Source organism: Podarcis melisellensis (assembly GCF_964234715.1).
Source record: "Podarcis melisellensis genome assembly, chromosome: 6".
NCBI lineage: Eukaryota > Metazoa > Chordata > Lepidosauria > Squamata > Lacertidae > Podarcis > Podarcis melisellensis.
Window position 1 is genome coordinate 39,393,870 of NC_138538.1, and position 26,321 is coordinate 39,420,190.

General features: G+C 41.9%; 1 protein-coding gene across 2 annotated transcripts in view; it reads right to left on the reverse strand.

The window, feature by feature from the left end:
• Positions 1 to 176: 176 nt before the first annotated feature.
• Positions 177 to 26,321, reverse strand: part of IKBKE (inhibitor of nuclear factor kappa B kinase subunit epsilon) — a 34,754-nt gene continuing 8,609 nt past the window's right edge. For both annotated transcript variants that reach the window (XM_081916335.1, XM_081916334.1), the window contains exons 6-21: positions 25,504 to 25,664; positions 25,204 to 25,314; positions 23,387 to 23,566; positions 22,054 to 22,250; positions 21,033 to 21,097; positions 19,442 to 19,533; positions 16,893 to 16,994; positions 12,497 to 12,572; positions 11,866 to 11,975; positions 8,357 to 8,433; positions 7,346 to 7,385; positions 6,667 to 6,768; positions 2,879 to 2,975; positions 1,650 to 1,750; positions 1,116 to 1,187; positions 177 to 947 (exon numbers count right to left, since the gene is read on the reverse strand). In XM_081916335.1, the coding sequence (XP_081772461.1) occupies positions 920 to 947; positions 1,116 to 1,187; positions 1,650 to 1,750; positions 2,879 to 2,975; positions 6,667 to 6,768; positions 7,346 to 7,385; positions 8,357 to 8,433; positions 11,866 to 11,975; positions 12,497 to 12,572; positions 16,893 to 16,994; positions 19,442 to 19,533; positions 21,033 to 21,097; positions 22,054 to 22,250; positions 23,387 to 23,566; positions 25,204 to 25,314; positions 25,504 to 25,664 (1,611 nt within the window). In that variant the 3' untranslated portion in view covers positions 177 to 919. The remainder of the gene's footprint in view (positions 948 to 1,115; positions 1,188 to 1,649; positions 1,751 to 2,878; positions 2,976 to 6,666; positions 6,769 to 7,345; positions 7,386 to 8,356; positions 8,434 to 11,865; positions 11,976 to 12,496; positions 12,573 to 16,892; positions 16,995 to 19,441; positions 19,534 to 21,032; positions 21,098 to 22,053; positions 22,251 to 23,386; positions 23,567 to 25,203; positions 25,315 to 25,503; positions 25,665 to 26,321) is intronic.

Genomic DNA, 26,321 nt, shown 5'->3' on the forward strand with positions numbered 1-26,321 from the left:
GGACAGCTCTCCGAAAGTGGACAACTTTCTCCATCATGTTCCATCAAGTCAAACAGAGCCCGTGTGTCTCCACTGGTGAGTGGAGCTCTTAAAGCAACCCTGTCTAACGTCTCAACTCTTACCACCATCCAGATGGGTTCGTTGCCATAGTTGTCAAGAAAGGCAGGAAACTGTGAGGGCTTCAGTGCAGAGTTTATTAGTTCCTTGGGGGAGTCCAGCTTCTCACATGCCACATCCTACTTTGGTCTCTGTACTGGCATCTACACCTGGCTTGTTTGCAGACAGCACTACTGTAGGTTGATAATGCCCACTCTCCAGACTCTTTTTTGTAGTTTCTGAGTCACTGCTTGAAGCCGGGGGGGGGGGACACAGCTTTGCTCCCACAAACCTAGGATCCCTTTTACATTAGACTACCACAAAGGGCTCATCAATGAACAAAGGTCAACCAAGGAACAGTATGGTGAGGTATAGTTTCTTTGCTTCCGAGTTAAGTATTTCTAGTACTTAACAACGGACATTTCAGGGCAACTGGCTAGCCAGATTTGGTTCAGTGAGGCTCTAGTGCCTGTTAAAAGTGCATGACAAGCTTCAAAATGTCAGATCTCACTGAACCAAGGAAAAGAACCTCCAGTTCCATTACTGAAGATTGAAAGGAGTAAGCAAACAATAAAATTTGGGTAGGAGAAAAAATATTTCTCTCTCTCAAAACGTAACAAACACATCAAACACATTTGGTTCTCTATTGAGGTATGCTGGTTAGACAGACCACTCGCTTAAATCCACATCAAAGTGCTACAGCAGGGAGGTAGAATGCATAGGCATCTTTAAGACTCAACAATGAAGTTTTCTCCCCAGTAAGTCTTCAACGATGTGGATTTACCCGCATTAGAATTTCTGGCTCTGCAGCCTACTCTCACCCCTACAGTCCTGGTGCAACACCATTTAACCTAGAGAAAGAAAATAAAAAGGTGATTTGGATTAGAGAAGCGGTCACAACTCACCTTTTGAATGCATGCATTTTTCAGTCTTGGGAGAGCAATGCTTTCTTATCATGCTTAGTACTTTCTCTTAGGCATAGCTTTATATGCTGCTAAAGAGATTTCAGAACCTCTTACCGCTGGATGATGCTATTGTTGAGCTGGAGATTGTGAGCTACTATTTTCATCTGGTCCTGAAGTTCTTGCATCCTGTTCAAGACACAACAAAAAGTACAGTTCAACTTTTTTTATTTAATTATGCATTTTTAAAATTATTAATTATGCATGACCAAGCAGATGCTCACCAGAACATTGTACAATACATTTTCTTCACCTAGGCATTTGCAGATTGTTAATACCATGCCTGGGTGGTATCTGGCTGGTCTGTGGATTGTGATGAATTTCACTATGTTGCTCTTACTGGAGTCATATTCTTTTGCTGTAAACCACACTGGAATTACTGTTGGAAGGTGGCATAGCACGCTTTGAATGTGATAATATATCAACTCACATGACACACACACTGGCCTGAGAGGTGAGGGATATATTTTAAATATGTGCCACACACTAGTTGCTTTTCATCATAAATTATTACAACGGTGCAAAAAAGAAGCACACCCAGAAAACATCCAGACTCCATATGCCTTGACAGTTATATTTGTGTGCACATACCCAAACACCATGTCTTGGTGCTTCTGGTTCATGTAAACTTGTGTAGGTGCAGAATGTGTTGTTTTGCCTTGGAGGATTCTCTGAGGCAACTCATCCAAAGCCTGTCAAGAAAATGAAAAACACCACAGATCACTACAGGCATACTAAGCTCTCATCACACTTGGTACATGAAATTATGAAAAGCGAATTGCCTTTCAAAATGCCAGAATCAATTAATATATATGAAAGGTTCTACTGTCCATGGAAAATCTTCAGGGGACGCAAAATGCAAAACAGAACAAAAACAATGGAGTGAGTACGTACAATGTTCCTTTGCATATACCAGTTAAAAGTGGATCCTATTTGCAACAGGTGGTGTTCAAAAAGTGTCAGGCCTATTACTATTACAGTCTCCATTAGGCTGGATTTAGGCAACCATGTTATGCATACAGTAATTGCAATTATGGCTCCATTGCTTTTGATGAGGCGACTCTCCAGTGAACCATTATTTCATCACATCACTGGGTGGAACTCTTGTCCAATGTGAGCCCTTCGCAACATAAACAGCTGGTTAGTTGCCTGTCTGAATTAATCTTTTGCTCTTGGGGGCCCCCAAAAAATTTAAAGAAAAAAACTGGATGTACATTTCCAAAATATAAGATAAAAAGCAAATAAAATAAAACCTACATACAGCAACAGTGTTTTATGTTGTGTAGGCTCCTGTGGTGTAAGTAATGGGCCCTGCCTGCTCCCCAAAATATCACTAGTTTGCTCAGTTCTATATACAGGGTGTCTACATTATGCATGGACATATAGCGTATATTCAACACAAAAAACAGTGACAATTTGTTGTTGACAAAGGACAGCTGGACATATAAAGGGTCCCATTACCTCCAGTACCTTAGGGCCTCATCAAACCTAAATCCGGCCCTGACAGAGTGACACATGGGGGTCACATTGTGGATTCGGATAGCTGGGACACTTAAAGCAACTGAGGTACAAATAAGGGGTTGACTCTAACCAAGCCACCACAGAATTACTTCCGCTTGTGCAACAGAACTTTCCCTCCCTTCCTCCCCCTGCATTGCTCCCAAATCTGAACCAGAGGCTCAGAGCAGATTGAGCACACACACACACAGTGGACAACCCATGGATTTGAGCTATAATAAACTGGACATAGTTAAATTTAATTTCAAGTTGCTGGTTTTTGAAATGGTTTGAACAGCAGAAGAAAAAAATCGCCACTGTACTTTATCAAGGCAATCCTGGCACCCTGACATCTCTGCACTACAGGAGGTTAAAGATCTGTTCAGCTTCCTCAAACTCTTCTTCAGGTCAAACACCTTCCTGAAGGGATAAGACAACAAGTGTAGTCAAATAGTTGCTAATTTCTTTTCTTCTAAGGAGGCACTTTGAGCTTAGGTTTCTCTAAAATGGAAAGAAGTGCTCAGCCACAAGGATTCATCAGGTCCACAAAGTTCCCCATGGATTTGAATAGCAAAGTCATACAGCATTAATGATGTTCCCAAAAAATGATACAGTTTTTCCCTCTGAGAAGCTACTTAGGACCCCCACCCTGCCAGGCATCTCATCAAAGCTTCTTCTTTGACAATCACTCCTAGCCGAGTAAGATTGTCTTTCATGAACAGGGTCTTAACAGTGAGTGACTGTGGAGGCCAATTCTGGATCTACATGTCCTTCCACAGTAGGGACATCAAAGCAGCCACCACTGATTGGTCATTTTTCATAGCAACAAAGGTGAAATAAATAGGCAAGTGGATTTTGTTTTAGAAAGTTACAAACCACTTTTGGGAAGAAGCCCCTCAAAGCAGAATGCATTAAAAATTAAAACATAATAAAAATAGTAAAATACACAAAATGAAGGAAACATAGAATTAATTCTGTTTCATTCTGCTCTGTGCCTTGGTGGGATTGAGAAAGGGCTAATAGGGAACTTGTTAAACCAAGAGCAAAAAAGGCAATTAGAAACAAAGAAACACATATACAGAAAAATAACAACCCCTGAAGATCACAGCACTGCTGGATATCAAGGAACAGTAAATGAAATGATGCAATATGACGTGAACATATTAGTTAACAATATTTATACTTTTCTGCAAGATCATATATCTGCCAAAGCTATACCATGGGTATAAACTGTTAAAATACTAGAAACCAAAACCTATAAAGATATCAGGGAGATGTGTTATCACTGTGAAAACTGTAAACTGTAATTTGGTTATTAACTCAATGAAGTGGATAGATTTAAAGTTAAAAACAGAGCATGAGCTAGGTTCCACTGATTTCAACAAGAAAGGCATGTACAAGCTTCACTCCTTCCCTTTGAAATCAACCTATATGTGTCTACACAGGAGTAAATCATTTAACTCAATGGGGCTTAATCTGAAGTAATTGGATATAGGATGGAAGCCTTAAAGCAGATCATATTCATACTTATCAGGCTTCTTAAAAAAAACCAACTACCTTAAATCTGCAGCAGGATGCAAATCTTTCACTCACGGTATGTACTAGGATGCAACAAAGCTATCTAGTCACTGTATCTACTCATCATCATAATGCAATTATATTTTGCTTCCGCATGGTTCGGAGGTGGAACTGATTCTTGAATCTCCTTCCAATGTCATTGCTGCTTAATTTGATTCTGAACCCCTCAGTTTTGACAACCTGTGTGACAGCTTTTGTCACAGCAAGGAAAGACTAATCATGACTAAAGATAGATTCTTTTTCACAACAAAAATCCACACACATTTAATTCCTTTTTTTAAAAAAGTACTTACAATGTGTTTCAAGGCTTTGCATTTCATTTTCTTAAAAAAAAAAATTATGTTCTAGTTATCTGGAGCAGCTGAAAAGTGCACTGCTGCCTTGTACCATGAAAACGTGTCCAAAAAATCTCCCTGGAGCCCTGGAAGTAAGTTACTTCCACAGTTCCAGGGTCTCATTTTGGTCTCATTTTCACTGTGCAGAAGCAGCCATATACTCTGGAGTCACTGCAAGCAGCTACTACCTGTTAAAAACAAATAGCCAGCCCTTAGACCACCTTGTAGAATTTGATGGAGTCCAACCCACAACCCACAACTTATTCTGGTAGATGTGGATCAGATGAGTACACTTCAGAAGTCAGTCCCAGTGAAGTCCTCAAGCAACCCTAATTATGATGAGTATCATCAGAAACCTTCAGGCCCTTTGAAACCTGATTGAAAAAGCTGCTGTGTTTCAACAGCATTTTGCAATTAAAACCCCCCAGTTGGGGTTGCAGTTACTTCCTTAAGTGACTGCACTTTTCTCCAATGTAATAAGTCAATGCATGACTCTCCATCACCACTGGGCAATTTGCTCTTTGCATTATTCCCCAAACACCCTTTAACATAAAATCATTCTTTCTAAGTGCTGCTCTTTGTCTTAATAATGGCTTCATTCCAATATGAGAAACTTGCTTGATACTGAAAACAAAGAAGTTCATCAATATTCCAACTCAAAGGCTTGGGAAGATTTGCAATGTGTAGTCCAGTGAAATGAGTACTAACGTCAGCTCGACAGCATGTCTTTGTTTATAATGTCAACTATCCTGCTGTGCATTATATCATGAAGGGAAAAATAAACTCTTATGCCTAGTTAATTCCAAGATTTCAGAAAGGCACTAGACGCTAATGAGAAAAATGAACACAACTCATTCTGACAACCAATCACAAAGCTAGATACAGAGCTTGAAAAGAAGCAATGTCCCTTTCATAGAAAGGCAATGGGCTGCATCCAACAAAGTCATCCCACTAGCATAAGGACTTCCTCCAGCGCGGTGAGCTTTTTTTCTCTTTTCCCAGCACACCTCCATAACCTCCAATCTGTTTTGGGGATTTCCCCCAGGGAAAGGAGAGGGAGAGGAAATCCTGTTGCAAAAGTGGAATCCATTGTGGCAACAAGACAACTTCACTGGATGCAACTGTATTATTGCCAATGAGCATGAGTTCACCTGTTTTGTCTCCATGCCATCACTTTGATTCAAAGGTCTTCATTTTGTCTGGAAATGTTTGCTGGCATGGTATAGCAAATTAGGACAAGATGCATTTTGCGGATCCCATAAACACTCTCTATTCAAACAGAGAACCTCACAAATAGATGAGGTTGACTGAGACACAGATGCGTTAGCAGATGTGAAATTTGTGAGGGTATTGAGTGAGAGGATGTGTCTTGAATGAGTACAATCCTACTTTTGAATTCTGATGTTTTCTAGAACATATTATTAAATTTCATTGCTTTATGTACTATTTTTAATTCTGGTCTCTGTGTGTGTGTGTTTGGAAAACACTTGTGATCCTTTCTAAAAAGTGGTATATAAATAGTTGAAATATAATAAATAAATATATTGTTGCGGGGGTACTCAAGAGAGATGCTGGAGAGGGGGCTATGAATTTAAGCCTTTGCCCAGCTTTCTGTTGTTTCCCTCCTTATGAGGCTTGGCAGCAAGCCCAGTTGGAAAATCTCCTCCCTGGCAGAAATGTGTTTCGAAGCAGCACAGGACATAAATATCAATAAGGGGCAGGACTTCTATCCGCAGAGGTGATGTAGAATGCAGCTTTCAGCTCCTCTCTTGAACTTCCCTTCTCTTTTCACCTTCTAAATGAAGCCCATTTTGTCTCTTCTAGGAGGTCTGTATTTATCATGCATTGACCTTATGTGTGTACAATTCAATGATGGTAACATAGCAAATTAGGCTTCCATATGGAATGAGAGCCTGGAATGGGGAAAATTGTGGTGTGGCGGTAAGAGTGTTGGACTAAGACCTGGGAGACAAGGAATCAAATCCCACCTTAGTCATGAAGCTCACCTTGGGCCAGCCCCCATTTTACAGTCTAACCTAGCTCCCTAGGGTTGTTGCAAAGATAAAATGAGGAGGGAGAGAACCCCGTATGCCACCCTGAGCACCTTCTAGGAAAGGTAGGATATAGGTGCAATAAAATAAATGAGCATTGTTGCTTAAGTGGCAGCCAGTGAGAGTATGTGCTAGGAACACTGTTACCTCATTATAATTCCATGTGCCAAAAGAGCAGCTTTGTATTGCTGCAAACAGTTGTCCTGGAAAACTGAAAGAACCTTTTTTGCTAAATGTCCTAAATTCACCCTGAAAATGAAACAAAATAAAATGTACATTATTTCATCAATTTTTCCTCATAATTTAAGCATTTGAAAAACAACAACCCACAAGCAAACACCCACCCATACCCACACTAATGCAACAAGATCATTAGCCACAAAGAAACTCTCTAATTCAGTTCATTTCCAGTTAAAAGGATCAGGTAATAAGTGATGTGAAAAACAGCAGCCTGAGACTTTAGAGCAACACTAGGCTAGATGGATGGATACTTTAACTTGGTATAAGGCATATTGCTGTGTTCCTGTGAGCAGGGAAAGCCAGTTCCCTGTCTCGGCTGATGGAACGGGAGAAGCTAGTCTTCCCCTTCCTACTACTACAAGGAAGGGTGCTGGTTCTCAACAGTCACAAGGCTATTATGAGGTGGTTGTTATTCAAGTGCCTCAATGAAACTTTATTGATTGATACAGCATGACTCATTCCTGAATCAGACAATCTGAGCAAGAGCAGCTCAGGAAAGTTTAATGGCCAACCACAGACCAACAGAATACAAACCAGAAGTGGTCGATACTCAGCTGGTCTGTTATACACAAACTCTTACACTTACTTATCCAGCTTGTGGATCTGCTGTTCATTGTAGCCCAGGCCTAGAAAGAAAATGCAACTTATTAGTAGATTTTCCAGGGAATGACTTCAGGACTTTGCAGTTTCACAGATTAATACTTTATTCACATAAAGTACTGTATTTTTCCGTGTACAAGACTAGTTTTTTTTAACAAAAAAAAAGGTTTAAAATTGGGGTACGTCTTATACAGGGGTGTTTTCTTAATTTGGAGTCCCCCAAAATAGGGGGTGTCTTATACATGGGGGCATCTTATACATGTAAAAATACGGTATATTGCGAGATAGCCCAATAGGAAACAGGGAGGTGTCACATTTCCAGTGAAAACCAATGAGCGGTGAGTGGGGGAGAAACTGCCAGAGGGGTAGCTATACATGTTGCTTTGATGCAGCAAAACAAAAGGCCCTCCACATCTGTTCTAGGTGCTTCCAGCACATCACTACCTCTGCCTCTGCCTGCAATCTAGAAGCCGTTCCTTCATTTTTCTTAGTTTTGAGGACCCCAGGGATGAAACACACACACACACACACACACACACACTAAAACAAGGCTTACAACTTTCCCCTTTGTTGTGACAGAAGAAACTTTGTTGGCACGTGAGAGTTAATAAACATTTGTTCTGACACCATCTACACAGGCACTTAGCAGATATGAGCACCTGCGTGCAAGGCAGTCACAAGCCCCATACTTTTCAGACTGGGGTGAGCAGCCTTGAGATTAGCCACAGCTTTCAGAATTGTTATCTTATCGGTACAGGTGCTGCTGAATGGATGGCTCAAATCCCCAAGTACAGTAGTGCCCACCTGGCATTTTTGTTTGTTTCAAGATACTGCTGCTAAGATGCCTGCTTGGGGCTATTTGAGTATTTCAAGGAATCTGCCTAATCAGATGCTTTAAAGACATACCTGCCCTGGTAGTGGCTAACAGACCTCTGATTTATGAAATCTGTGCAAGCTGATGATTATATAAGAGAGACTATCAACATTAGCAACTCACCCCTGCATTTCCGGGTCTTCTTGAACTGGTTGTAGATAAGCTGCATCTTGTCAAGGCAAGCCTCCATCTGCTGGATGCTGAAGAACCAGTTTGGGAAGCCAGTTGTAAGATAGATAGAAAGAAAGGAACTAATCAGTTCAATCCCATCATGAGCCAAGGGCTGTGTCTGCTGTAACAAAACTCCCAGTGGACCTGGTCCAGAAAGGAATGAGTGGGAGGCAAGACAGCTACAGCACTAACTCTTGTTGTTAGCTCTGTTCCAAGCACAGTCTTACGTCACAAGAAGCAACGTTACTATGAACAGCCTTCACCAGAAATCTAGAAACCGATGCACAATCATATAATTTTTCTTGCAAGCCCTCAATGATGTCAGTGAACCAACACCTGTCTGTCCCTAGAAGACACAAACAGGAGAATCAGCTGTGGATGCTGAGAAAGATGCATTGACCTTTCTGGTACCACTCCTAACAGTAAAATCTTGAATAGAATAGTTTATTACGGCCATAGGCCCATATTGTAAAATCTTGAATTGTATCATTACAAAGTCAATTGAGATATAAAATGTTTATCTACTACCAGCTAGGACAGCCAAGAGCTGAGCTACATATTCAGAATAATTTCCGTGTCAGAAAAATGTGCTCTTGCCTCATCTCATTCCTGATATTCTCATTTTCAATATGTTGGGTTGGAGGATGATCCAAATGCAATAGCTCTGCACCACACGACTCTTCTGAACATGTAGAAAACAAAGGCTCAAAGCCTATACTCTAAGCCCACTATTCTCTATTAACTCTCTATCTGAAGTATTTATCCCCCCCCCCCATTTCTTTATTCCTCATTACTGCAGCATCTGGTCCATTACATTCTTTTCCATAAGTCTTCACACCATTTTTGCAAGGAAAAGAGGTGAGTTGCTAATCCTATTTTACAGATGGGAAACTGGAGCACAGACAGTTTTAAAGACTTGCTCAGCACAGAGAGAGCTCAGACAGACAAGAACATTGCAGCTGGTTTTAGCAACGTTCATCCTGGTATACTCACTCTGTCTCAGTGAGGCCAATGTTGATGCTGGTTTTCTTGTACAAATCCCTGATTGCTGTGCCAGACGCTGGAATGATGCATCTAGTGGAAGCCTTAGCACTAATTGAGAATGTGAACTAACCACTTTCACCAGCCAAATTGCTAAGATAATGTAATGTGAGAAATGTAAATTAAATGAAGAAAAGTTATTTTCCTACTGAGGCATATGGATGGGAGCTTCTGCTTGCTCAGCATTTTGGCACGAAGTTGGAAGTGAGAAACGAAGCTATAATGAACTGTGTCTTATGCACCAACATGAAATGCATCACCCACATATAAGCCAGTATTACACACAATTGTTGCATAGGCAAGCACGAGATCAGTACAAGCTGTGCATGGCTGACAAGTATTGAGACAGTCAGCTGAGAGGAATGAACACATCCAAGAACGGACACTAAAACAAGTGATGCTCCTTCCCTTCCTGTGATGCTTGTCATGGAGATTTCCCTGATTACAAGCCTCACCTCTCTCCAGCAGCAGCATAGCAAAGGACTTCGAAATGCGAGCCCAGTTACTCACCAGGCTGCATGCACTTAAAATATTTGCAAGCCACCCTTCATCCAACAGTTTCTAGGGTGGTCAATAACAAAGAAAACTAAAATAATAATACCATAACATTTACAATATCGTGGCAGCAACTAAAATATACAAAGCATGTTCCATTACTGGGGTACCAGCACCAAAGAAGCCTTCTTTTTTTGCACCCTTCAGCTGAGGAAGGCACTTGGAGAAGAGCTTCAGCAGAAGGTCTGAAGTCATGGCCAGGCATCCTCCTCCCCAGCACAAGACAGTTTCCCACCAAGGGCTTCTCACTTATTACCTCTATTATATTGCCCTGTTCCCTGACCACACCCTATCCATATGATATCTCTCCAAATGATGCTTCAGCTGATAGGCCATATAATACTTCTCTAGCTGCCTATATGGCTGCATCACAACTTCAAGAACTCATTTTTGGTAGTCTCAATTATGTAGAGAGATTGCATGCTATCCACTAGTCAAGCTCACCTGTTCACAGGTGTAGGAAGGTGTTCATTTCTAAACTTACATGCTGGTGAAGGTTTTCCTGCCAGATTCAAACTGCTGCCTGAAGCATCCTAGGGCATCATTCCTTCCCTGGGTTGCATATCAGTACTGCCCCTCGCATCTCATCAACATGATTCCACAACTCATTCTCATTGTAGCTGCTTTTTCTGGGAGGCGGGGTATCAGGCACTGCTCCATTCACTGAGAATGTGCTATTTACTGCTGGAGGATTATGCATATTCAGACTGAGGGATGTTTTTGGCCCACATCTCAAGAGTATTATTACCCGAAGCTTGAACATAGGATCTCTTGAGACATGTTTGAGGTATCAACGAAGACAGAGCCTGGCTGAGCTTCTCCAGACAGAAGAGGCAAAATAGATTGCACTTGGAAACCTGCTGTTTGCTTCCCCAGTGGCTGGAGTTTAATCAAGGCTATGTTTACATTGTCACTTATTTTTATGGTGTGCTCATCATAGTCAGTGTCACAAAGCCATTTGCTGGCCAGCATTAATAATATGGCTTTGTAAGGAGGCGTGTTAGAGGGGTGACAGTCCACAAAGAGAACTAGTTCCTTGTGAATGCCAGTAACCAAAGTCTATTACTGTATAAGCAATATCACCTGAACTGATTAGACTGGCATAGATGAGGTAAGAAAGACTGTACAAGGGATACTGTTTTTATCTGCTGCTTATTGGTGGGTTAAGTTCTTTTTAAACATTGATACTGAACTAATGAACATCAGGTTTGTTGTTCTAGTGTTCCTTTTTTGTTAACTACTTTGAATGCCTTTTTGGTAGAAAAGTGACATTTAAATATTTTAAATAAATAAAATGGAGCCTTTCCACTCCACGGGGAGAGTGTTATTGTTTTCATTGCTATTATGTTACATATTTTTGTGTTTTTATATTATAAACCACCCCATGAGCCTCAGACGAGAAATTTGAAATGAACAAACAAGTATTCTTTTGGCTACTTGGAAACACATAGAACAGGTGATCTATCTACAAGCCCCTGGTTAGAAGAGGACCTTTGTAAGAGGACATCTATTGTGGAGTTATCACAAAGGCACCAATATCCTGTTCCCTAGGAAAATTATATTCCTTCTCTTGCAACCACTGGAATGGGGTTATATCAGAGACATAGGCCCTTATTGGACCAGGCTCAGAAAATCACTTGTAAGAAATCAACCTCTGTACCGTATTGATAATGAATGGTTTGTTATCACCAAAACCCTCTAGATTTTTAGGATGTGGATATTTAAGTAATCATTACTCTTCTACTAAGTCTTGCAATTCAAGCTTATGTATGTCTACTCAGAATTAAGCCCCACTGTGCTCACCTAGACTTACTCCCGTGTAAGTGCCTTGCAACCTTAAACACTGAAAATACTATTCTACCAACCTTCTGACTTCTTTTATTTGACTCCTTTTCTTTCCGACATCAGACAGAATGCATTGCACAACCGACTGGTGATCAGAGATGCTTTGGAAACATTTAGAAATTTCTTCAACCTGAGCCAGAAAAGACAAAAGGGAAGACCGGAAGGTTTCACTACAGAGCATCTATGATTTTGCATTGATATCCACCAAAAACTTACATTTCTTCCTTCCTTCCTTCCTCTCTCTCTCTCTCTCTCTCTCTCTCTCTCTCTCTCTCTCCCTCTCTCTCTCTCTCTCACACACACACACACACACACACACAAAACCAGCATTTCTTGCTCACATACATGTATTAGGCATATATTATGACAGATACTTATGTAAAGTCATTAGATACAACCCAACTTTATCATAGTTCTCACAGCAACACTAAGCATGTATGTACAACATGTATATATGTATAACCATCAGTCAAAAAGAAGATCACCCGCTCTATTTCCTTAACCCATTTGTGTTAATCAATCATTACACAGCTACTTCTTTTCCCAAGTAGCTCTGGCTTAGATCAGACCTTTTGCATACAAGAGAAGTTGCCACACAGAACTCTCAGCTGTCTAAGTTGCTATTAACAGGTGGTCATGGGAATAACTCACAGCTTGAAGTCTTGTTTTCAGTTCCGCCAGGCCTTTAATCTCTGGAATCTCGCCAACCCCAGCAATAGTCTCGTACCTATTATAGTGAATGGGATAAAAATAAAAAAAGAGGAACAGTTTCTGATCAGTCTTCAGAGGGGCTTACCAATCTCTAGAACTGCAAAGTAACCAAAACAGAAAAAAATATTCAATTTACCCAAGAAATTTCCATAAATACAAAGAAGAGCTGTTGCAAAAAGTTTTCAAAATGGCATGGTGGGAGTGGGGAAGAGAAGTGTTGTTTGCCACCCACTGCATCACAGGAAACTCTCGTGCAGTAACAGTCCACATACAGCAGCACTTAAAATGCAGTGGTTTTCTTAGCTAGTGTCTGTGTGTGGTGGTGATGTAAAACCACAGTTTCCCAGAAAGCAAAGGGGAAAGGAATTTGGAGCTACGTACAAGCTGCAGGGAAAGAAAAACCGAAGCTTAGGAATCTGAGATGGAGAGCAGAGAGAGAGAGAGAAAAAAACAACAACAACAACAACACAGGGACACAAGTGGGACAAAGAGGCAGCTGTATTTGGAAATGAGAAGACACAGGGAATGAGGTGGGAAAGGAGAACTGAGACCCATGGAAGAGAGGACAAGGTGTCAACTGGAGAAGTGAAGGTTGTGCATTTATTGGACCATTTCCTGGCAGATGATGGCATTGGGTAATTATGGGCTTGCAAACATGTTCATCCTCCTACTTCGTTGCTTTTTAAAATTTTAATAAGCAGTCAGTCTCCTTTCCCCCACTTCCACAAAGCTCAAAATTGCAGTGCTGCTCTCTGACTTCATCCTTCTGGCTCCACTATTTTTGCTGTACTCTGTAATACAGAACATAAGAAATCTCAGCCAGACTCGGCCACTACTCTAAGTTCCTATGAAACAGGGGACAAATGTTCAGAAAGTGCAGTTGCCTCTGTTATTGCTGGTAACCCCCCAAGAAGAAGAGGCTACTTATTGTCCCCTTTCACCCAAATTATATCCCCTTTCTCTGGCCTTAATTGTCTGTTAGCACAACCTGGCTGTAAGCAGCAGTGAATCTTGATGCACTTAATAGGCACTAAGAGCTTCCTGCTGTGGAAAAATTTGATCTCCTAGCTCCTCCAGATGGTGATTTTCCACATTCCCGGTTCAGTAGTATACGGCACCAATGGGCAAATGGGAGGCATTCCAGAAAAAAACAACCCTAGATATCTTTTTCCCCAGGTCAGCTTCACAGTGAGGATGTGAGAAGGCAACCATTTAGACAGCAAGCAAGACTTGATCCCAAACAAATTGTCTCAAGCTGAGTGCAGCTGGCTGCTAGGGAATCAGCACAAGCTGATGGAGATCTGGGGAAGTACTGCTCCAAGTTCCCTGAGGTATCTGGACAAGCCTCTAGGCTATGGGTAGGCAAACTAAGGCCTGGGGGCTGGATCCAGCCCAATTGCCTTCTAAATCTGGCCCGTGGATGGTCTGAGAATCAGCGTGTTTTTACATGCGTAGAATGTGTCCTTTGATTTAAAATGCATCTCTGGGTTGTTTGTGGGGCCTGCCTGGTGTTTTTACATGAGCAGAATGTGTGCTTTTATTTAAAATGCATCTCTGGGTTATTTGTGGGGCATAGGAATTGGTTCATTTTCCAAAGCACTGGAAGACAAGATCTACCCACCCGGGAAGAACGGCAGATGAAGTTGATGGACTACATGGAACTGGCGGAAATGACTGGCAGAATCCGAGACCAGGGAGAAGAGTCGGTGGAAGAAATTTAAAGATTATTTACAGAAACACTGTAAAATTAATGAATGTTAGAAGGATGTTGGAACGAAGTTATGTGGCTTTAGCAGAAATGTTATAAAGGTTTAAGTAAAAATAGATTGTTAATTGGCTAAACGAGGAAAAGTAAAGTTAGATTATGTCAAGACAAATTATAGGACAAAAATTGAGAAAGATGGAAAGGATTTGCTGAAATGGCTAACTGAACTAGAATACAAAAAAGGGAGGTGTGAGGAGGTCAATGAAACAAGCAAATGAAAGATAAGTTATGGGAATATTCGTTGTGTTTTTAATTGTTTTTGTTTTGTTAAGTTAAGTAGTGTTTTCTGTTTTTTTCTTCTTTATTGTGATGTGTTTTTTTGTTTTGTTTAATTTTGTGATTTCCTTTTTTTCTTTCTGTAACCCTTAAACCTTTAATAAATATTATTTTAAAAAAAGAGACGGGGGGGAAAGGAATTGGTTCATTTCCCCCCCCCCAAAAAAAAATACAATCCGGCCCCCCACAAGGTCTGAGGAACAGTGGACCGGGCCCCTGCTGAAAAAGTTTGCTGACCCCTGCTCTAGGCTGCTCTGTGAAGAAATCTTTTCCCAAGGCTACAAACATAAGAGCTGGTGAGATGGAGAATGGAGCGTTAATAGTGAGAGGATAGTTGACTTAGAACGATTCTAGTCTTCTGCTGCTGCCTTCTGCTGCTTTCCATTCAGACAGAGCTCAACTGTGAGGTGACAGAGCTGAAGCATACCTGGAAATAATCATCACTTGACTTGAGCTGTCCCTCTAGCCCAGTGTTTCTCAACCTTGGGTCCTCAGATGTTGTTGGACTACAACTCCTATCTTCCCTGAGCTCTGGTCTTGCTAGCTAGGGATTTTGGGAGTTGTAGTTCAACAGCATCTGGGGACCCAAGGTTGAGAAAGGCTGTTCTAGCCCAAGGGCAGCCAAGGTACCAAGGGCAGCACCCAACAGACCCAGTCAATGTGGCCAGTGATGGAAGTATTAGAAGAGCACCAACATGGGCGCAGTCAGGATTTATTTTATGGAGGCAGGCAGAACCAAGTTATCTGTGATGCAATTGGTTTAGGTATTTTTATTTATTTACTTGATTGGGGAGGGGGAGCTGCCCTCCTGGCTAGGCCCATGGGCACCATCTTGATTACCTCTGCCCTAGCCAGTGGCTATAGTTTGTGAACTGAAGTAGTGAGGAAAAGTATTTTGCTGAGGAAGCGGACTAAAGGCCAAACCTATTCAGGTATGCTGTTTCTTCATGCTCTGAAACTCACGTGAGGAAGAGGGGCTGTATGTACTGGCAAGGCCCACCACCTTTCATGCCACACCTTCCCCTGGTATACACCCCCCACCCTGACCCCCATGAGCTGAAGAGCAAACCTCTGCAACAGGGAGCCTCCTGTGCTCATGAAGGCTTCTAATTTACTGGAGACTGAAAATCAACAGAAAAATAGGGTAGAACAGACATATGAATCATCACATGTGAAACACATGTGATACGAAACATGCTGATCCATCCATTCTTTGCTGCCATCTGCTTCTACAAACAGCAACACACACAGGAGGAAGAGAAACCAGGCATCTGACCTTTCACCCAATCTAGGTGTCAGGGACTTCTAGGCACTTGAATTTTTGCAGCCATGTCCATTGTTCATGAGGCAGATGGGGTTTGGGTTTTGTTTTTTTTAAGGGCAGACTGGGTAACTGATAAGTGATAATGAGACTTAATTGGTTTAGACTAGAGCATCTCGCCCCTCCTGGGTTGACCAGGCAACATATTTTAAAGCTACAGTACTTTGTGCTTCATGGAAAGCTCTTATTTGCCCACCAAGAACTTTGATTTATCTCCCTTTGTGAACACAGGAAAGCCAAATTAGGCAGCAATCCTCAAAGAACATAGATCTGCTCGCTTTCTGTCCAGATATTGCAAACTGGCCCAGCTAACAGTTTGTCCATTTACTGAAGCAAGGCATTTTCCCCTTTAAAAATAAACAAGGTCTACTTTGCCAGAATACAAAGCAGCTTCCAACCTTCTGTCCTCAAGAGATACGTCTTTGATCATATATATGCACATGTATGCACACAAACATATTGCAGAATGAGAGGGAAGAAGGCTTTCTGCACTTTCCTCTTGGAAATGGAAAGCACACCTACAAAACACACATGTGAAGCAGAAAGCCCACTGCACCCGTGACAAGAGATATATTGTCCATCTAATATTGGGAGAAGGCAGTTGCAATCCCAAAGGATTATTAACCCCATGATAATCGAAGCACTTCTCTGAACCTGGGCCTCAGACCCTGGCATCTTTCTGCAGGACAGAATACTCCGCTTATGCAACAAAGCAGGGCAGTTAAGTAATTTAAGACTCTGAATTTAATGGTCTTATAGGACCCCTCTCTATAGATGACAATGTGTTTTTCTTCACTAATTTCAAAATGTGGTAAGCCTGACCAGCTGAGTCTGGACAAGCTCATTCAAATTTTGCTGAATAGGGCCCCACGCATCAGCTCCCAGGTTCTGTCCTGGGGGTGCCACTGGTGAAATGCATGTTGGGTTCTAGGTTGGCTGCAGTATCACAGTTACCACTGAAAAGCAACACTTACAGCAGCAGAACCTTCATCTCTTCTCGTTGCAAGCAACTGAGTGTTGCCATCACACCTTGCTTCTTCTCTAGAATCCGCAGACACTCCAATTTCAGGGTCTCACTGCAAAAAACAAAAAAGGCAACACCAGAATTTCTGGTTATATGGGCCTCAGGTCTCTTGCATAGACTTGTGTTTATGCTGTAAAAACACATATTCCACAATCTTCAACTTATTCCCTGTTTTAATGGAGACTTATCTTTTCTTGACAACAGAGAAGTGAGCTGTCCACTCCCCACACACAGCAAAAATGCCTGGATTCCCCACCCCCTACTTTGCACAGTGAAGGGCAACTTTGGGAGAGATTCTGATCTGGAAAACAGTGCGCAAAAGCAAGGATTGAACACTGCCTTTCCCTGCTGCTGCTGCCTGCAAAACAAGAGTTCAATTATTGGTGGGGAATGGGAGAACCAATCACGGATCTCTCTTGCAATATATAGCTCAGCCTCCTGGCAGTAAGGAGTATGTGGGTCTAAGATACCACTGATTTATTTGCAGTGCATTTTAGAAGGAAAGGCAAGGTTGATTTGACATCTCCCCCCCTCCCCCGCCGCCATATTCTAGGACAGGGATGTCTCAACCGATGATCTAAGGACCTCCACACAATTTTGTCTGGCCCTTACAGCCAATTATTAGTTCCCTGTAAAGCTCAGAGGAAGGCTATAGTGTGGGAGTACCAAAACATACCCTCTACATGGCTGTAGGAAATGTGAGCTTGGAGAAGAATGTGAGGACGAAGGTACTTGTGTCCTTTCTGAAGCTGGTTCAAAGACAAAGGTGACGCCCTTCCACTCCTGCTGCCGAATACAGAGTTATATTTCTGAGGAATTTCAGCTCAGTTCTGGTCCCATCCCCGCTCCAGCCACTGCTGCTCTGGAGTATACACTGCATTGGAAGCAGCCTTGTTTAAGTTAGATAAATATATTATATAATGAGCGATTACAACTCTATGCCTCTTTATATAAACCCTTCCTTGTAATGGAACTTGAGGCCTTTTGTGCACAATGTGAGAAATGACTGTTCTAAGAATGCCTTGGAGTTTATTAGTTAACTGGATTCTCCACAAAATGTATGGAGTAGCCAGGAACAGACATTGTTTCTGGTCTATAAACCAGCTAATGTTTCCTTCAGCTCAGCTGCTCCTTCCCACATTAGCCACATGATTGTCTCCATGTCTCGTTTTGACATTTTATATTCAGAAAATAATTCCTGACATGTTGGAAAGTGTGACAATTCAAGCCACTGTATCCTTTCATTCTGCAGACACTCACCCCCAATATTGAAGAGTTATATAGCTATAAGCTTTAAAGTCAACAGGCATATCTGCCCTGCCATAATCACCACCCTACTTTCTGCCTGTTTATTTCTGTAACATGAAGCAAATTCATGGTATTCCACTGACTAGGCTGGAAACTGGTTATTTGGGGGGGGGGGAAGCAAACTTGCACAGAGGAATGAAAATGTTATCACATAACATTCATTATGCTGGAAACACTGAATCTATAAAACTCCTACTCAAAGTTTTCATCTGGATCTATGCATATTGTTTTAATAAAGCACCAAGTGCTTTATTGTTGCCCTTTAAGTTTATGAAGTGAGTGAAAAGAAGCTCAGGTTACAAGAAAGGAAATTCCGATTAAACATCAGGAAGAACTTTCTGAGGATGAGAGATACTGTATTTCACAATGGAACAAACTCCCTCAGAAGGCGGTGAATCTCCTTCCTCAGAGGCTTTTAAGCAGAGGTTGTGTGGCCACCTGTCATGTATGATCTAGTTGAAATAACTGCATTGCATGGGGTAGGACTAGATGACCCTCGGGGTCCCTTCCATCTCTACAATTATATGCTTCTGTGAATGAGGAGCACCAATAAAAACCTATGCGCTACATTGCTCACTGCTCTGTAGAAGGATAACAGGGGCCTTAACGCAAATGTTCAAAGTCACCAAGTAGGGAAGGATCAGGATTGCACTTCCCACCTTGCAGCCCATCTCTAGACCACTTGTGAATTGAAACTAACATTTACACAGTTTGCAGTACCCAATGCTCAATGTGCATCCGTCTGTGCATGTGCAAGCCCGTAGGTCCAATACACGTAGAAAGCTCTCTGCGGCTAGGCAGGAATAGCTGCCCCCAGGGACAAGGGCAAGAGGAGAGGCCAGCACAGTCCTCATCACCTTCATGTGGCAAGTTTGAATGCCGAGCAAAAGAGACTTGAATGAAAAAAGAAACAGGAAAAAACAACAAGGGAACAGTCAGTGAAAACATGTCATTTGCCAGAGAACAATGGCCCAAATTAGGCAAGCAGTTGTGAACATTTGCTCACTCGCTGTAATAGGCAATAGTGGTGTATGGCCTATGGGCAGCCACGTAAATGAGCATGCTGTAAGCTGTTTGGGAAAGCTGGAGGAAATGAATGATCTGAACTGAAGCTCAAGGCACCTTAATCAGCTGTCAAAAAAGACCCTGCTGTATTGCTTGCAATGCACCGGTGGGAGATATTTTACGTACCTCACCCAATATAGGCCTCTGAGCATGAGCTCTTGACACTGCAGAAAGGACTGAGATATCCTCAACGTCTGGTGAGTTGCAGTCAGGACACCCTAAAGGATAAAGCAACGGTGTATATGATTGCCCTGTATACTGCAGTGCTGGAACCTTGCAGAGTTCCCAGATATACACAGAGACATGATCCAGATCACACAGAGATGTTGAAGAATTAATCACCCTTCACATGAAGATCCCAGGATGCGTTACAACATTAAAACACAATATTAAAAAACCGTTTAAAACAATGTACTATCACAAAATTTGGGTGGGCCCCAAAAATACCCTAGAAAGTTATCACTTAGAGGGAGATGATGTAGACGACAAGAAACCAGGAGTTAATGTGTGGCTGGGGATGGAGGGAGAATGATGAATAGGAAAGAGACTGGCCATTATAGGAAATTCCCTCCCTCTCCCTGCCTGAAGTCAATAGTGGAGCAGAGCAGAAGCAAGGATCAGGGAAGGGGGATTTTGTGAGCTGGAAATATTTATCCTTTAAAACAAAGGGTGGACTCCAGTTTCCATCATCATTATGGGAGGGGGATCTGGATCATGCTATTTGAGTTTTATTATCCATTAACCCTTTTGCTACATAATTGATGGGTGTCACATATCCACACACTTGCATTCCACAGCATTTTAATATTAATGTAAATATATGTTTTTGTTTAAAGAAGCTGCCAAAGCAAAAACATCAACAACCCCGAAAACAAAACCATTTTCAGTGCAACAGCTCATCTGAGATATTTTGCTCCATTTTCATAACAGCAAAGAAATGAAGTGAGATCAAGGCTTAAGAGTCACTGTCTGAAGCAGAGATATTTTTATAGTGCAAATCAGCTATAGGGAGGAAGCATTCTGATGCACATGTTCCAAAGACAGTAAGGTTGGAGGGGGCATAAAGAAGTCTAGTTTAGATGGTTCCGAAAGGTCTGCGTATCAGTGGCTATCACTCAATGGAAGCTCCAAGTACAAAGTGCTAAATGACTCAGGTGAAGGCTGCAGCCTTGTTTGCCATCTAATTATCACAGTTGCAAACAATTTTATGAGCGACACTTTGGGCTTGATCCAGCAGGATGTTTATCCTTTTAAGCGGCAGTCAGCTCCCGAAATCAAAACAGATGCAGCTGGAATGGTTTGGGCAATGATTCTATCTTCCTTCCCATCCCTTAAATCACCTGGGGCTTAGGCTGGTGTGGTTCATCTCTCTCTGACCACAGATTTAGATGATAGAAAAAGAGGGGTGTGTTGAATAATCTTCTCCAGGCTTCCTCAACCTCGGCCCTCCAGGTGTTTTGAGACTAAAATTCCCATCATCCCTGACCACTGGTCCTGCTAGCTAGGGATCATGGGAGTTGTAGGCCAAAAACATCTGGAGGGCCGAGGTTGAGGAAGCCTGATCTACTCCTTTTCCCAGCCATTCCTGGATATCGGAGCATGTGAACCCGGATGCCAGCCATAAGCCTTAATTCTTGTATTGTCTGGGTAATAAACAGACAGGGAACAGCCCTTCCAAATTGCCCCTAGTCTTCCTAAGCTTGTAAGCAAGCTATACCTTTGCTGTGCTGCAATCTGCAACGACATCAACTTTTGGGGGGAATTTTGGGAACTCCAAAGCAGCTGAAACACAAAAAGAAAATAAATCAAATCACAAGCTTTCCCCACATTCCATATCAAGGAAAAGGCACTGCTGCAACAGAATCCATAGTGAATGTTGGGCAAAATGTGCACCCATTAGGAAAGAAATGCTGTGGCTCTGCAGCCGTGGAACTACACTGACACCTAGTGCCCAAAGTATGCAAACCACAAATATGGATATGTATGGGTGATTATGAACGCCAGTCGGCAACAGAGCAGGGAACTTCCTGGGTTCTATCTCTGTTCCATATAAACAGGACTATGGTGCCAATTTTGTATGGAGTAAATGAAATTAAAAGACGCCTGCTTCTTGGAGAAAAGCAATGACAAACCTAGACAGCATCTTAAAAAGCAGAGACATCACCTTGCCAACAAAGGTCCGTATAGTTAAAGCTATGGTTTTCCCAGTAGTGATGTATGGAAGTGAAAGCTGGACCATAAAGAAGGCTGATCGCCGAAGAATTGATGCTTTTGAATTATGGTGCTGGAGGAGGCTCTTGAGAGTCCCATGGACTACAAGAAGATCCAACCTCTCCATTCTGAAGGAAATCAGCCCTGAGTGCTCACTGGAAGGACAGATCCTGAAGCTGAGGCTCCAATACTTTGGCCACCTCATAAGAAGAGAAGACTCCCTGGAAAAGGCCCTGATGTTGGGAAAGATGGAGGGTACAAGGAGAAGGGGACGACAGAGGACGAGATGGATGGACAGTGTTCTCGAAGCTACAAACCATGAGTCTGACCAAACTGCGGGAGGCAGTGGAAGACAGAAGTGCCTGGCGTGCTCTGGTCCATGGGGTCACAAAGAGTCGGACAGGACTTAAAGACTAAACATCAACCACAAAAATGAGTATAGACCTAGCTATGAATGCAGAGTCATAGTAAGCAACTACTCAAGGCAGGCAAAGAGATTAAGTGCATGCAAAACTACACAAACTCACGATCTCTGTATCTCAGCATCACTGGATCCCGAAGTTCTGTGCTCAGCATGATAAGAGGGCAGGTTTCAGTGGTTTTGGGGAAACGATGCGCTTGCAGGTTAGGCTCCAGTTCATAGGAGTAACCCTCAAAGAAATACTCCTGGTGATGGGGAGGTATATTTGTTTGCCTGAAGACATCTTCTAAAAATATGGGGACTCTGAAGAACACAAAGCAGAGGGACAAAGGATTATTGTTTTCATTTACAATGAAGCAACACCCCTTCTTTATCCAAGACAGGCAGTAGTACCCTCTCTAGAATTCCTTCCCCAAGAAAGCTTGCCAAGCCAGCTTTGTTCTCACATTCAATAAATTATTCAAAATATCCTGATTCTAGTAGGCGAATGGATGCTTTTCAAAACTGGGTTAAAAAGACCTGATGTAGGGAATGAAATGACACCCTATCCGCTGCCAAATATTGTCAAATAGGAACCACAGAGACTTAGTTAAGGTCACACTAGTCTCCCAAGTCACCGTGATTATTTTAACAGAAATGCAGGATAAAATGTTCAAAACAAAGATAAAAGGAACAGTTACAGAGCAACTCTTCCTCCTAGAACACTAACATTTCAAGAGAAAGTGCCTGCTGTTCTCTTCTGAACACCAGGCAAAGCAAAAACCCTTGATGGTAGTGGATGGTGATGATGATAATAGTCATCATCATCATAATCAATAAAATGATAATTTATTAGACCCACTTAAATTGATGCAGGACCATTCAGGCTTTCTGCCTTAACCTATTTCATATATTCTACCATAGATTACTATTCTGCTATACGACTACTCTCCCTAAGGCTTCCATCATAACATTAATCACCCAGGTGAACATGACTGTGACCCACCTACTGCTTCCTAGAAGTGAAGTCAGCAAAGTTTTTGTGCCATGCAGAATTAATAGGTTCTTAGTAGTCATTCATAAAAAAATAGGCAGCTGAATATTCTGATCTTGTCAGAAACTAAGAGGAAACAGCAATTTAAGAGTCACCCTATTTCTTTATACAGCAATTCCAAAACACCCAGTGCCTGTGAGATAGTAGCAAGGCACATCAGCTATTTATTTAACCAAATACTTTATCTCCAATATTCAAAAACCCAGAACTCAACTTTCCACCTCTAGAATGCAGAGTGCTGCCACAACAGCAATCCTCAGTTCTGGATATTGTTACTTATATGCAACTTAAGCTTTCTCAACTATTTTATAGCTAATTTGCCAACCTGTAGTAAAACTCTGGCCTGAGCATTAGATTAGGGCACTTGGATTCTACTCCCTTCTCTGCCCGAGGCAACAATCCTTACGTGTTGTAGGAGTGGATGTAGATCTTGTGCATGGTAGCTTGCGACAAAGAAAAGACGTGGATTATCTTTCTATGCAAGATGTCATTGGTTTCAGCAAAAAACTGATCAAAGCCCCAGCACTCCTCTTGATTAGCCTCTAGGATGCTTGCAAGGATGGGGACGAGCTGCCTCTTCAGCCCACTGTAAGGAGTAGAGGAGAAAACCCAGATGTTACTGCTGACCCCAGTTTTCCAAGCAGTGAGAAGTTCTTCCAGTGTGAATCAGTTTCCTTTGGAATAAGGGCACAGGACCCTTCTGGCATTTAGTAATATTTGTGTTTATTTACAAAGATTCAGGTTGAGCATAGGTAGAGAGATTTACAGCATTAATACCACAATAGATATTTTCCCTCATCAGATTTCTATGAAGAGCCTCTTGCACCTTAAAGATGCTTCCAAAGCTCTAGTTGGTTTTCTGAGCTGCAGCCTGCCTCTTGCCTGAGTCACACTCTTTCTTCTTCCTGAAACCACTCCAGAAGCTTTCTTTGCTCCCTCATTCAAACCAGCCTGATGAGGAAAAATAAGCCCCCTTCCCTAAAAAAGTCTCTTCGTCTTCTAGAAAAGCAGTGAGAGCAGAGGGATGCTGTAAGCCAGAGCAGCTGGTGAGGTGGCCAGAGCAGCCAGTCTTGCAGAGACAATCTAGTTCTACCCACCGCACCCCAGGAATGGCTGTCTGTCAAAGTGCTGGCATGAAAAGAGGGTGTTGTTATTAAGTCTGCCTGATCAGATTGCTCTTAACTAATGTGGCCAGATACTGCAAAAACAGAAGGCCCAACTTCTGTTTTAATAGTATCCCTGCCTGATGGGTTATGTTTCCAATGGGAAAAAAGCCCCAAACAAAAACCCATTCACATTCAATTACTGAAGAGATGTCACGCTTCACAGGAATGCAATCCTCAAGAGCAAAAAAGAAGAAAGTTCCATACTCTCGACCTACGTACTACCCACAGTCGTACATAGTGGACACAACTGAGTAGGGGGGTGCTGGTTTAAGCGGAATCCACGTGATCCTTGCAACTCTATGGGATCTGCAGTTGTTCAAATGTTACTGGTAAGGAAAAGATGCCAACCAAGGGCATGTAGCAACCAACCACGCCTATGCCTGCCTCTGGTATGGAGTAAGGGAATAGACAGAAATATTTATTCATCTCTCAAAGGCATCCAAACTTGGGGTCACCCAATGAAATTGGCAATGGATTCAGGACAGACAAAGGGAAGCAACTTTTCCCATACAGTGCATAATTATGCAACTAAGAACTAGTGCCCGGGCTTATGTTTTTCATGCTCGCTCCCCACCCCATTTCCTTTTGCATTGTGTCTTTTAAATTGTAAGCCTTTTGGCAAGGACTGTCTTTTCACTGATATATGTAAGCTACCTGGGAGCCTTTTACAGCCAAAAATACAAACTCGTGGAGCCCCCGCCTTGAGATGTGGTGATAAGGACTGATTTAGATGTGTTTAAATGAGGATTAGGCAATTTGATGGAGGTTCTTAAAGCCTACCAGAGTTCCACGATCTCTCAGATGCAAATTGTGTACATGGGTGGATATCTATGTGCCTTTCACACACAATTAGACAGCAAAAACAAACAAACATGACCTGAATTGTGTGAAAGAGCCTTGATAATAAAAAATATGAGTTGTGCATGTTTACTCAAAAGCAAGGCCCACTACATCCAACAGGACCTACTCCCAGGTAAGGATTAAGGTAAGTAAGAGATGGTGCTGCAGAATTTCTAACACTCTTCATCATTAGCTTATCCAATCCCTTTCTACTTACACAGAAAGCCGGCATGTGATTGGAAGCTCATAGGTCCACATGATGGCTCCACTCTCTTGCTCTTGGGTTCCTGCTATAGCTCCAGTAGGTTTCTCAGTTGTTATTTTGTACCTGTTGAATGATGCACCCCATCTTTAGGAGTTAGCAAGAATGGTGAGATTATCACCCTTACACAAATATATGTAACATCAATTTGGATGTGTTGTGTTCCCTCCTCTCTCTCTCCCCCCCCCCCCCCACTTTTTAGTGTGTGAAGAAGAGATAAAGCAGGCAAATCAAGAAGACATACAAAATACATACATGATTTCCTTGTTCCTGCGTGGCCCCCCAAATGGGATAAATGGGAGGCTGCCTGTGGCTGCATGGTAAAATGTCACCCCAATACTCCAAAGATCTACGGTCACCCCATAAGCCTTCTGTTGGGGCTTCTTCAGCACTGCTCGCTTATACATGTCTGGGTGCTTTAAGTGATAAGGTAAAAGGAAAGGAAAAAAGGAAAGACAGCTTGAGTATTAAGGCCATTCAAGATTTTAAAAGCCACAAATGAAATAGGGAATAAAATAAGTAATGCGTGCTAAAATTAAATCTGCAACATTCAGTTGATCAGTTAGATTAGAACAGATAAATGACTAAACTAAAAAACCCTACCTCCCATTAAAACAAGCAGCAGTTTTTTAGAAAATATATTTTAAAATAAGATCACGTCTAAAAACAGGAGATGGAAAGCACCATCTTTAAAAAATGTATTCTCCTTTCTCTCCCAACAAGAGGAATGCCTATAAAATGTGAATAACCTAAAGTGAAGATTATGTGCTTCTTGCTTCAGAAGTATGAATTTTATTCAGATATAGATTTATGCAAATTTAATCAATAGCTTGATTAACCTGGAGGCAGAACACAACAATCATGACTCTCAGTCACTGAAAGCTTTGTTCTCCATGAATTTGTCTGATTCAATTTTAAAGCCCCCACCACATCCTAGGGCAGCAAATTCTTTAGTTTATTAATCAGCCTATACTTTCTTTCATCTCTTCTGAATCACCCATTCTTCAGCTTCATTGGATGACTCTGCAGGTTACTCAAACGTAACCACCCTAATAGCACAAAGCACAGTAACT